Source organism: Microcaecilia unicolor, chromosome 1, assembly GCF_901765095.1.
Source record: "Microcaecilia unicolor chromosome 1, aMicUni1.1, whole genome shotgun sequence".
Lineage (NCBI taxonomy): Eukaryota > Metazoa > Chordata > Amphibia > Gymnophiona > Siphonopidae > Microcaecilia > Microcaecilia unicolor.
The window spans coordinates 449890489-449904172 of record NC_044031.1 but is presented as its reverse complement, the minus strand read 5'-3'; the positions used below and the strand labels follow the sequence as shown (position 1 = coordinate 449904172).

At 44.5% G+C, this 13684-nt stretch overlaps 1 protein-coding gene across 1 annotated transcript in view; it reads left to right on the top strand.

The window, feature by feature from the left end:
• Positions 1–1519: 1519 nt before the first annotated feature.
• LOC115476426 (cytochrome b5) overlaps positions 1520–13684 on the top strand; it is a 96244-nt gene continuing 84079 nt past the window's right edge. The window contains exon 1 of the mRNA XM_030212800.1: positions 1520–1760. Coding sequence (XP_030068660.1) covers positions 1635–1760 — 126 coding nt within the window. The 5' untranslated portion in view covers positions 1520–1634. The remainder of the gene's footprint in view (positions 1761–13684) is intronic.

Below are 13684 nucleotides of genomic sequence, written 5' to 3'. Positions count from 1 at the left end.
CACCATATAAATTTGCATGCTATTATCTCCGATTATTGGGGGGGGGGGGGGGCAGTAAAGCCCTGCACTGTTCCAGCCCTATTTTTTAGACAGTTGTTTGTATCAGCACGGGCCTTTTGATCATCTAGGCATGAGACTCTACTGTAAATAGTTGGTTCAGAATAATAAAACTGGAGTTCACCGAGTTCTTTGGTGCATGTGGAGTCCCAGCCCTGAAACCATCAAAAATAAAAATCTGTTTATGTACTAAGAAATATATCAGTTCAAGGTGTGCACTAGGCAAGTGCATAGGACATTCCTATTAACCCCAGGTTAGGCATCTATATAAACTTGGAATGGTGAAGACAGACTGTACATGAAAGAAACAAGAACTAAAGGTTAAGTACAGAGAAAATGGCTGGTCACCTACCACACAATTTTAAAAAATGAATGTGGATTGTTTGTCCTTTAACTCTGACCAGACAGAGACCTATACCAACACCTGAAAACTATGGGCCCAGTTTACAAAGGCGCGCTAGAGGCAAGTTTAGAAACCTCACAATAACCAGGGCTTTTTTTGAGGGGGTACTGAGTACCAGCATCTTTTCCATTGTCTGCTAAAATTGACCCATGGTCCCCAGAGTTCAGGCTCTACACACCAATTCTGCCTTGTCATAGATCTGAGACTGGTTTTCAGGGGGGCCTGGCTATTGTGGGGTGGGTCCCTCAGTGAGGGTGGCCTGGCATTTGAGTACCGGCACCTTTTTCACTAGAAACGCACTGACAATAACATACATTGCACCAAAACACAAAAGGAAGCCTACCACAAGGATAAATACACATTTCCCTGAAACTATAAAATCTTCTCCCTCAGTAAAATTGTCATCTTACACAGTGAAACTTATTGAAGAGAAGCCCGCGCTCTCTCTCTAGTCTCCCTGCTACTGCTCGTGAACGCGCGCATAAAGTTTTCGCCCCGCCCTCATCACCTTTGAACATTCCCCCGCTGACCAGAGCGCGAGCGCAAGAGGCGGGGCTACTCAAGTTCATCCGAACTCAGTGACTCTGGATCGTTCGTGTCTCTTGCGGGCCGGGCACCTAGAGGGAAGGCGACTACTCTGATTTGTGTTTCCTACTTCTGTCCTTAAGTCGATTTTGCATCAGCCGTTGTAATTCACTCCTCAACCTGACCTCACCGCTGCAAGAAACCTAAAGTAATGGAAAGAAAACGTGTGCCTGTTTTGCAAAACAAGTTTATGAAGGGAAGATTTAGGCGCTATATTCATATCTATATTAAGAGCGTGCTGCTCTCCACAGCTTCGTTGATATAACATTTTGTACATACAGTGATAATGTAATGTACAGCCTTCGTGGTATTCCTCTTATCTAGGTTTACCTCCGAACGAGGACACAGTTCAAAATCACTTCGGTTTGGTTACACAACATAACCCGATCAGGGCCACTCCTCCAAGGGCCGGAAGAGACATGCAGCCAATCAGGACGCCGTCTAGCTGGTGTGCGTGCTCTGTTCTAGATTCCCCTCGCCTTCTCTTTGGTCGCGCCGAATCCGCCTACTGCACTGACTGACTAGTCAGGTTAGGAGTTAGAGAGGCAACCAGAGCGGAGGACTAGTGAGGCTGAATGCGAACGGGCAGATGCCGAACATGTCGGAATGCGTGCAGTACTACACTTTGGAGGAGATCAAGAAACACAACCACAGCAAAAGCACCTGGATCATTCTGCACAACAGTGTCTATGACGTCTCTAAGTTCTTGGAGGAGGTGAGTGCGCGGGCAGTTGTGGGTGGAGGAGGGAGGGTTGCATAACTTGCTTCGGTTCAGGATTATTAGACCCGAGAGACAGATGATGGCTTGGTTCATACTGTGGGGGAAGAAAAGCAAGTGTTTGTCACGCTGCGCAGTTAAAACTGAAGGATGCGCTGTCTACCCGAGAGTATATCGGTTTTACCCGGGTTGTTGATCCGGTTTAGCGGGTCGGCTAAGTCATTACTTCTATTTTTTTTTCAGGCCCTGGTTATCACCTCCCACCCTACTGATAGGCTCTGAGCCTTTTTATTTAATAAAAATCAGAACCTCAAGCTCGTCGTTACATCGGAGATGGCTAAGTCTGTGCAGTAATATTTTTTTTAATTGAAGGTTTTCAGGAAACTTTGATTTTTATTTTTTTGGATTACAAAAACAGTACGAAACAACATTATATTTAGAAAAGTGCGCAGACATAGACCTGGTGTTAATCACCGATCAATTTTTAATCATGTCAATTTACATGTATTAATTTATTATGGAATATGAGCTGTAGTTAGCCAGTATACATTTTAGTGCTGACTCCAGATATATAGTATGGGTGGTGGCACTCAAATTTGAATTCTTCACTTTCATGAAGGCATATGTAGTTTTATGGAGTAGAGTGAACCCATTAATTGCCCATAGTTTCCCCAGATAACCAGACGTTTCAGGATACCTGTGGGATTCGTATCGTCAAAATTCCAAGGATACTGTCATCTTGGTAGGTCAGCATAGTTCACTTTTCATTTTAATCAGATGCTTTTGAAACTAAACCTCATTGATAGGGCAAATGTTTAATGATTAACACAGATCCTGAAGTTTGTAATTCAAAAGTAGCCACAGGAACTTAAAACATGATTATAGTAATCAAAATTCATGAATGGTTTTCTGAAATTGTGAAGCAGATATCAAAACAATAGAGATAAGCAGGTATATATACAATAACTCCATAGATCGTCTACTAGCTGTTATTAGATAACTAGTAGCTACAACAGTCATAAATAACTACAAAAATGGAAGGAATGCCTCGGTACTAAACACCCCAAACAGGACTAATGTCCAAGCACAGCGGCTACAGCAGTTACAAACACTGACTACCTAACCACCAAAACAAAAGAAAAAAAAACTCCACTCAATATATGGTGCGTGGTGAGTCTAGTGGAAAAAAAAACAGTCCAACTGACAAAAAAATGCCCAGCACCAATCAAAATGCAATCAAAACCTATACAAATATATTTTCAACTATTACAAAACTTAGAAGATTGCTGATCTGTCAAATTTAATCTGGTGCTGGTGTTCTTCAAACCCGGGCCCATGTTTCGCTAACAGCTGCATCAAACACATTGGAAATAATGGCCACAATTTCAGTTTGCCATCAACTAGCTATACAGTCTGTGATTCTATAGAGGCCAGGGCTGTTCAGAATGGGAGGGGCGTCCAGCTGTCAACTTTTTTTTCCATGTTTTTAACTACAAACATAATTATAGTTACCTTGGCAAAAAAAAAATCTCAAATTATAGTTTTAATTTTAAAATCTCAAGTTTTTGTGTTCTAGCTAATTAGATAAATGATACTAAGCCTAGTTTTACTACCTCAGCCGCCACTGAAATAAGAGCCATTTATTAACATGGTAGTAGAAGGACCATCTGGACTATGCCCAGTAATCTGTTTTACAATGGTAAGGATACACCCCAGTTACCAGCCACAGGGTGTTACTGCTTGAAATATTTCTTTCTATGTGGAAGTGTATTTTTTCCCTCTTATAAGCTATCTGTATTCTCTTGGATAGAACATATAAAATCCTCAGTTCTCTCCAGGAGCCACTTTCCAGTGCCACTAGGCTTTTAAACAGGGCCTGCTTAAGGCATGAGCCAGGCAAAGCACTGCCTCAGGATGCCTAAGCACAAGGGCACCAGAAGCCTGGCTCACAGTGGTAAGAGGGTGTTGCTTTGCTTTCACGAAAGCTGGCTCAGAGCACCACAACCCCTTGAGCTGGCCCTGCTTTTTCGTACCTTAAATAATCAGCAAAAGGAGTGTGACTGTTAACTACACATCTGACTTCCTAGGTCAGTGTTCCCAACCTTCTCAAGACCAAGGCACACCTCTGTTTTCAAAAATTTTGTACAGTGCAGTAGCCCCCTCTGAGCTGGCAGTGTAGACATGGGAGAAGATTCATATGGCCAAAAGAAAAGCTAGGAAAGCACTGAAGCTCCACCTGTGGCTGAAAGAACTTGAAGGAGGTTCTGCAGAAAGCAGGACCTGGCTCTGTATGTTCTGTGGGGCCCTTTTACAAAGGCACATTACTGCCTAGCTAGCTCGTGTGCCTGGTGGTAATTCTGAGTTTGGTGCGCACTGAAAACCCACGGTAGAAAATAATTTTCTATTTTCTACCGAAGGGGCATTCCCGGCAGTAATCAGCAATTTGGCACGCACTAGATAGTTACTGTGCAGGTAACAGGTGAGCCCTTACCACTAAGTCAGTGGGTAGTGTAAAGGGCTCAAACTGTAAATAGGTGCATACTGGCTTTCATTTTGCCGCACGGCAATTTTCCAGCCCCCCAAAAAGCCCCTTTTTTCTAGATGCGGTAGAGAAATGGTCCGGCTTAGAAAAACACCAGTGTAAATATAACAGAATAAATAAATGTCAGTTAAATAGTCTTAGGGGTATGTTTACTAAGGTGCGTTTTTAACTCGCATGTATATTTAAGGCGCGTTAAGCGCTAATGTGCCTTTGCATTTCTAGGGTGCGTTAGCGTTTAACGCCCTAAGACAGACAGACACACACACACAGTCTACCATCATCTGAGGCTTTTAAATGGTGCAGAGCTAAATAATCTCTCTGCAGGTTTAATCAATGATTACTATTTATTTGCATATTTTTTGAAATTCAAAATACCCCAAACGCCAGAAATTAATTTATAAGACTGTACGCTCAGTATGCTTCTCATACCAATGCACAAACCTGTAGAACACCCTGCCCAAAAGCTTAAAATGCATAAATCAATACCTAAACTTTTGCAAACACCTCAAAGCCTTTTTCTTCAGAAAATTCTACTACGAGGACCATGACAACCTAGATCAGTCGCCGTTCCCTCGGTTGCTCCATCATTTATGTTGCACTTGATCTGTTACGTCCTTGTCCCATTGTAAGTTACTCTCACTATCCCAATGTTGTATATGCTCTATACGGCCTAACGTGAGCCATATTGAACCAATGTAAGTTGGAATATTGTGAGGTATAAATGTTGTTATAAATAAAATGGTAAATATGGCGGGTTCAGCAGTTTGGTTGTGCACATTTTCAGTCACTGCTTTGTAGCTCCTCCTTATGGCACAAATAATGCTTTCAAACATTCCTGTAAGCCAGTCAAGGGGGTCTTTTACTAAAGCTTAGCTCGAGTTATCTGCAGCAGGGCCCATTTTATTCCTATGGGCCCTGCTGCGGGTAACTCGAGCTGAACTTTAGTAAAAGACCCCCTAAGTGTCCTTCTGTTCTTGCTTATGGAATTCCCCCCCCCCCCCCCCCCCCTTTTACTTGTAGTGAAAGCAAGGAGACCTAAGAATTATTTGAGTTAGAAGAGTTCTGCGTGTTTGAGATTGCCTCACAGATTTTCAGTAATCAAGTGTGGGGATTGTGAAGGCTGTTCTTTGCTGAAAGTAGGTTTTGGATCTGTGTGTTGCTGAAGTATCCAATCTCTGTTCTTTCACTGACTGGCAGAGATAAAAGAAGTGGGAAAAGTAAACCAGGCTTGTCCAAAGAACTGGGACCAAACAAATAATAATAATAAAATCAACACAGTTTAATGTTTCCTTAGAAATGACTCGACACAACGTTGTGTTTCGGTCTGGCAGCCTGCATCAGGAGTCTTATGTCTTAAGGAAAGACTGATGGTCTAATTTTACATTTAGGTTGAAAAACAGAAGGCTTGAAATAGCAACATAAAGTTGGTCTTAAAAAAGACCGTTGTGTCAAACCGTAAGGCACTGGAGTAAGCACTGATGCAATAAGTGCTGCCCCGTGGGATCTATTGAGTTCTCCACGTATGTGGATCCTCTTTAGCTTTCAGTGACTGGGACATTAGCTTCTAAGTTATTTTGATATTTAGACTAATCTTTTCCTTCTAACTGTTGTGGTGTTTGCTGCCATACACAAAGCATAATGGATCTTGCCAGGTATTTGTGTCCTGGATTGGCCTCTGTTGGAAACAGGATACTTGGCTTGATGGACCTTTGGTCTTGCCCAGTGAGGCAATACTTAATGTACTGATTCTCCTCCCCCCTTACCCTCTTAATGATTGGAAAATGTTCTGTCTTTAATTATACACCCACCCCCTTTTTTTTTTTTTCTCAAAATGTGTCCTGCATGGTTGTAGTCAAATACTTTTCTTTGTTGTTGTTGTTTCATCAGTACAAGGCAATCTGCTCCAAAAAGCTTCAGGCTTGTCAACATTTTTTTTTCATACTTAATGACTTTTGTGATGAGGCTGAGAAAAGTTTCCCTCTAATAACTCTTCCATGCAGATCATTGTGTAAGCGTGCTATACCAGGGACCTGTGGACAACAATTCCAGTATTGGCTGAAATTTTCAACTGATCATTCAGTGATCTGTGGGCTTTGTTTTGCAAATCTGACTAGTTTTGAGGCAAGTCTGTTGGAAATTTTTCTTGGTTTTCCAGATCTTCTCTTACCTTCAGTAGTTCATGGAACTTAAGTGTTTTTGGTGGTTGAAACCGGTAGCTAGAAGCATTTACATACTCTTTTTTTAAAATAGGTTTTCACCTGCTTTTGTAAGAGTGGATATTCATTTTGCAATTCTCAACATAGCTGCTTGGATGACCCCCATGGTTGTTGAAAGTTAGAAAACATAGTCACAACCTAAAAGTTACAGTGGTCAGAGTATTTGTTTGATTATGGAATTGTCTTCATCTAGTAACTTGGGCCTTTCTTAACAACTTAAACTAGTAGTAATGAATCAACTAGAAGGGTTTCCAAAATTTTACATATGCTGTATTCACTTTCCCTCCACATCCATCCACGCACTGACGCATCCTATATAGGCCTCTTTCGAAACATTCCTCTTGTGGTGTGTTTTAAAGTGGTTGACAGTTCATCCAAGCTTACTTGCTCCAAATAGCTTGCAGAATTATTTTATTTAAAAATAAAAGATTTTGATCCTTAAATCATATTTCAAGCAATGTTTAAATTTGGTTTTGGATCATAGAGTTTGGTGTTTTCCTGACTTGTGTAGGGATACACAGGAAAGATGCAAGTCCTTCCTTGACTACGAGAGCTTGTTTTGCAAATTCATGGAAATTTCTTTACATTTTCCATCAAAGTGTTTAGGAAAAATTGAAAATGTATGTTAAGTATTCTATGACCTTAATAAGCTTAGGATATTTCTTAATACTAATGGCTTCTTTTACAAAGCCACACTAGCGATTCCCGCATGGCAAACGAGAGGAAACCCATTGGAATTGAATGGACTTCCTCTTATTTGCCGTGAAGGAATTGCTAGCGCAGCTTTGTAAAAGAAACCCTCAGGGGGCCTTTTACTAAGGTGCGCTAGTGTTTTTAGCTTGTGATGCAAATCGGCTAGCGCAAAACGCTGAGACACTCATAAGAATTTCCTTGTCATCAACAGCAGATGAATCCATTAACTGATGGGTGGTATCCGCCTACCAGCAGGTGGAGATAGAGAACATTGAAGAACCACAGTGACCCTTGGACGTCTAGCCCCATCTGCCTTCAATATTTTTCTATCTCCCAGCAGGTGTGGACATAGCTTGATCAGCTCCTGGATTTCTGTCTGGGGTGGCTCCTGTGCTTTGCCAGTTGAGCAGGGGTGTTGTGGTTGGTGGTGCCCACTTTAAAGGCATATAGGTTCGCCCTTTCCCTGCCTTACCCATTCCCCCCTCCTCCCGGAGTCCCTCTGTTGCTACCTGCCTCCAACTTTCCTCTCAGCATTAAAAAAAAAAAAAGCGCGCTTTTACTGCGTGGCTGTTCTGAGGCTTTCTCCAGAGATTCTGGTTCAGTGCAGCTTGACCAGAGCTCGTTGACTCGGTCTTCTGTGATGAGTGGTGCCTAGCTCCTCCGAGGAGGTTCCCTGTAATCTGTTGGGTTGGTCGTGAGCCCTTGGGCCCTGGCCGAGGCCAAGGGGAGACCGACCCACCACCACACACCCCAGCTATCCAATACCCCTAAGCTACCCCTCCCCGCAGTCCCTCAGGAAGAAGGGAAATAGGCATACAGGCGGGCCTCGCGGCCGAACCGGAACCCACGCACACAGAGCCACTCGTGCGAGCCTCACGGCTGAACTGGAACCCAATCACACACAGGGAGGGGTGAAAGAACCCAGAGGGCCCGCGGGCCCCAAGATGCCAGACACGCGCTGAACACCAGCAATAGGGCAGAGGGAGAACAAAGGACCAGAGCGGCCACGCCTACCCAGGGGACTAGCGCAGGACAGGGGAACTGACACAGCAACCCCCCACCCCCCCACCAGGGTAGGAAGCCCCAGGCAGAAGCCAGAGGAACCAGACACAAAAGGAAGGCAGAAAGCCTTTGCCTCAAACCCACTGTAGACAGAGGCAACCAGAACACAAAGGGTTAAGCTTGTAGAGCCAGCAGAGAGAGAGTTCCATAAATCAACAAACAATCAGAGAGAACGCTTCCCTTCCCTGAGAAAAGGAGCAGGGCCGATAGAATAAACACACTGGCAGAGGCAGGAACACCATACACACAGTACACAAAGGGTTAAACTCACTGAGCCAGCAGGCCCAGACACTGGGAAGAGAATTCCTTAAAACAAACAAACAAAGGAGAAAGCTATCACTTAGCCCAGAGCCCCAGAGGCTGAGCAAAGCCCAGCCCCCACTAAACAAAGGAGCAGCTGACCCTGATTACAGAGCTATGCACACACACACAGCAGCAGCTAACCCAGAGGGAAGGAAAAGAATACTCTAACACAGTGATGGCGAACCTTTCAGAGACCTAGTGCCCAAACAGCAACCCAAAATCTAATTATTTATCGCAAAGTGCCAACAGGTGCCGGTACTCATTATGGGCGGGGTCACCACAGATGACTCCACCCCTATGATAGCCACACCCCTTACACCAGCCATGGCGCATATAATCAGACATTGAAAATATTATACTAGTATAGGGGAAAAAATTAACATGATTTTTTTTCATTATGTATCATTTCTGTAAGCTGTTACAGCTCCAGTATACCCAGTGCAAAATAAAACAGCAGGTATAAGTTCTCAAATTGGACATATTCCAAACACTAAAATGAAAATAAAATTATTTTTTTCTACCTTTGTTGTCTGGTGATTTTGTTTTTCTGTCAGAATTCTTTTTTCTTTTTAATTTCACAAATCTTTTGATGACGGTGTGCCCTGATAGATCAGTGTTCTGCTGTTACTGTATTTTTTGTTGTTGTTTTTTTTTTTTCTCTCAGTGGCACTTGCTGACAAGCAGCGTGAGCTGATTGCTGAAGGCTGCCCTGGGTTCCTTCCACACTCATGGGCACATCTGCTATTCTCTACTCAGCTCCTTCTTGGGGGCAGGACACCCAAGGAGCACAGGCATAAGAAAGGGCTGAGCATGGCTTCCATAAATTATACCCCAAGCTCTGCCCATCTCCCAGGTTCCAAATAAAAACAGCTTTAGGAGAAGCGGCAAAAAAAGCAATTATTTTCTCGCTTTTTTTCTTTCCTGACCCTTTCTTTCTGTAGGGTATTTATTTCTCCCATGTTTCTTCTCTTTGCTGCTCTACACATCTTTTAGCAGAGAAAGATCTTTCATAACAACTGCAATTTTTAACCAGTGAACCCTCCCATTACTTTCCCGGGCCTCTTTTGGGAACTTTCTGTTTCTTAATAACGCTGACAACAACTGTTCCGGGTGTTCCCCCAGAGCACGTGCATTTTCAGCCACAAGAAAAGGAAGTGCTGTGGATGTGTTTAGATTTGGGAAAGGAAATCAACACACATACCTGCTCGGGGTTAAGGCGTTGGCAGCGGCAGTGAAAAGCGCTGGCTCGGCGCACCTTCAGCCTTCCCTTCGTTCTGTGTCTCAAGCGCTGGCCCCGCCCTCAGGGCGGGACCAGCGCTTGAGAGACAGAACGAAGGGAAGGCTGAAGGCCGCTTTTCACTGCCGCTGCCGACACCTTAACTCTGAGCAGGTATGACCTTTAAATTTCAGAGCGGGGGGCCTGGTGCTCGAAGGAAGGCCCTGGTGCTCGAAGGAGGGAGGGGCGGGGTGGCCTGGCGCTGGGTGGAAGGGAAGGAGGCCGGCCTGATGCAGGTATGACTCATTCAGAGGGGGGCTGGAAGTGGCTGAGCCAATGGCGCGCGTGCCAACAGAGAGGGCTCTGCGTGCCCTCTCTGGCACACGTGCCATAGGTTCGCCATCACTGCTCTAACACAACACAGATCCCTGTCAGAACCTAGAGCACGTTCTGAGAGAAAACTATCAGGCTTTCCTGTTACCACCAAGCGTAAGTAACGCAAAAGCAGAGAAACTCTTCAGCTGCAGGCTAAAGTACTATCCCCTGACGTCAGCACAACCCCTGGCAGCCAATCAGAAGAGACGTCCCCCCCCTCCCCCTCAGCCAAACCGGCAGAATCATAACTCCCATGGACAGCGTTCTGAACGGGGCAAGTTTTGGCGCAAAGCCTCCATTTTATTGATATATTTCTGTCCACTCGGGCGATGGCTGCTGAAGGAGTTCAGCGCCGCTCCCGCTGTGTTAAGCGCAGGTCAGCAGCGGGGTTTGCAGTACGTGCTCCTTAGACGCTCGAGCTAGTATGAGCATGGTGAGCGATGATTCTTTCCGCTCGATGGAGTTGGCAGCGGGCGCCATTTTGGAAGCTCCGCATGCCTCGACCTCCGCGATGGCGGAGGAGTCTGAGTGCAGGGGGACGCCTCGTTTCGAGGCTGCCAGAGGAGCTCCAACCTCCGTTTCGCCTAATTCGGGGATGGAGGGCCAGGGTGAGTTTTTCTCCCCTGAGTTTGTTCTTCTGATGCATAAGGCCTTCATGCTGAGAAGAGCTCTGCCGCAGGTGTCTGACACTGTGTTGCATTCTGGTTTCCCTCCGGGTGTTGATGCCCCGGGGATGGCTACAGATGTTATTTCTTCCCCCGAGCGTTGGAAACACGCTAAACATAGACGGGTAAATTCCCCGTCTGAAAGTGGCGCATCTCCCTCCCCCCCCCCCCCCCCCCCCCCGGGTGGTCTGGCTATGGGGAGTCTGAGGGATCTGGCAGGCCCTCATGGACAGAGGATCCAGAGGAGGGTGCCTCTTTGCCACTGGATTCGGATGATCCCAATGCGGTTCGGATTTTCCACCGCGACGAGCTGCCAGCTCTCATTACTGACGCCTTGCAGGCCCTCTCGATTGATGATCCTGCCGTGGGCGATGCCTCCTCTGTTAATCTTAGGATGGCAAGTACTAAGAAGCCTATGCGGGCCTTTCCTGTGCATGACTCCATCCAGGAGCTTATTTCTGCTCAATGGTCTGACCCCGATGGGCCTTTGAAAGTGGCCAGGGCTATGGGTCAGCTTTACCCTCTGAGTGAGTTTCACTTGGCCCTTTTTGGGATGCCTAAAGTGGACGCGTTGGTCACGGCGGTGACTAAAAAGACCACTCTGTTTGTAGAGGGAGGGGTCGCTTTGAAAGACATGCAGGACTGGCGGCTAGAATCAGCGCTGAAGTGGTCCTTTGAAATATCGGGCCTTGCGTTAAGGGCGTCTATTCGCAGTTCCTATGCAGCCCGCATGTTTATTTATTTATTTTATTGCATTTGTATCCCACATTTTCCCACCTATTTGCGGGCTCAGTGTGGCTTACAATACATTGTAAATAATGGAAATACGATTTGTTACAATTCAGTTATGGATTACATTGTGAGAATTTAAGCGAAGGCAGAGTCAAGGTATCGTTAGGAAATAGGACAAGGAAAAGAACAATGGAAAGAGACAACGGGGAATTAATAGGGTAATAGAACCTTAGCAAATGAACATTCGGTATAACATTTTTTGTGAGTGAAGGTTTAAGTGTGATAAAATTACGGGGGATGAGAGTTCAGAAAAGAATGTATTGGTGTATTTCTGGAACAGTGAGTGTAGACTTCATGTGTATTGATCCTTACAGTAAATTTTATCAAAGAGATGAGTCTTCAGTAATTTGCGGAAGTTGGTTAGTTCGTGGATTGTTTTCAAGTTGCGTGGTAGTATATTCCAGAATTGCGTGCTTATGTAAGAAAAGGTTGATGCGTGCAGCGCCTTGTATTTTATGCCTTTACAATTAGGGAAGTGGAGGTTAAGGAAAGTTCGAGATGATCTTTTAGCGTTCCTGGGTGGTAGGTCTATTAAGAGAGAAGATCCGCCAGCAAGCGGAGAACTCAAGCGCCCCACGGTAAAAACAATAATGTGCAAAAAGTGGGAGTACGACCAAGGATACCAGAAACTGGAGGATGTTCTTAAATAAAAAACTTTATTGAAGGTTTGAAGACTCGACACAACGTCGTGTTTCGGCCGTCAGGCCTGCATCAGGAGTCTGCTGTGCAGAGTGCTGCAGAGCAATGATGATGGAAATCCTCTGAAGATCTTACAGCAGTCTCTTGCACGGAGAATTACTAAATAGCAATGAGGTTGGTTCTTCAAAAATGATGTAGTAGTCTTTAAAAAAGACTATTTAAAAAAAGTCCGTCAGAAGCGCTGCACGCACTATTGGTAATGCAGATGAAAAAGCAGACTCCTGATGCAGGCCTGACGGCCGAAACACAACGTTGTGTCAAGTCTTCAAACCTTCAGTAAAGTTTTTTATTTAAGAACATCCTCCAGTTTCTGGTATCCTTGGTTGTACTCCCACTTTTTGCACATTATGGTAGGTCTATTAAGTCAGACATGTAGGCTGGCGCTTCACTGTGAATAATTTTGTGGACTAATGTGCATACTTTAAAAGTAATGCGTTCCTTAAGTGGGAGCCAGTGTAGCTTCTCTCATAAGGGTTTTGCACTTTCGTATTTTGGTTTTTTGAAGATGAGTCTGGCTGCTGTGTTCTGGGCTGTTTGAAGTCTCCTCAGTATTTGCTCTTTACAACCTGTGTATAGTGAATTGCAGTAATCCAGATGGCTGAGTACGAGGGATTGCACTAGGATGCGAAAGACGGATCTTGGGAAGAATGGTCTTATTCTTTTCAGTTTCCACATGCAGTAGAACATCTTTTTGGTTGTGTTGTTTGCATGGGTTTCGAGTGTTAGATGGTGATCGATAGTGACTCCAAGGATTTTTAAAGTTTCTGAGATTGGAAGGTTTAGTTTTGGTGTGTTTAAGGTGGTAAATTCATTTGTGTTGTATTGGGAGGTGAGTATTAGGCATTGAGTTTTTTCCACGTTTAGTTTCAGTCAAAATGTATCTGCCCAGGTGTTCATGATGTGTAGACTTTGATTTCGTTGGATATTTCTTTGATAACTTGTTTGAAAGGGATGTATATTGTTACATCGTTGGCGTATATATATGGGTTGAGGTTATGATTTGATAGGAGGTTTGCCAATGGGATCATCATTATGTTGGAAATGGTTGGTGAGAGGGGTGATCCTTGCGGTACTCCACATTCAGGTGTCCATGAAGTGGACGTATTTGAGTTTGATGTGACTTGATATGAACGCAGGGTTAGGAACCCCTTGAACCAGTTTAGGACATTTCCTCCGATGCCAAAGTATTCAAGTATGTGCAATAGAATTCCGTGGTCAACCATATCAAAGGCACTTGATATGTCGAATTGTAGGAGAAGTATGTTGTTGCCGGTTGCGATTATTTGTTTGAATTTAGTCATTAGGGTAATTAGTATTGTTTCTGTGCTGTGGTTCGATCGGAATCCTGATTGGGCATC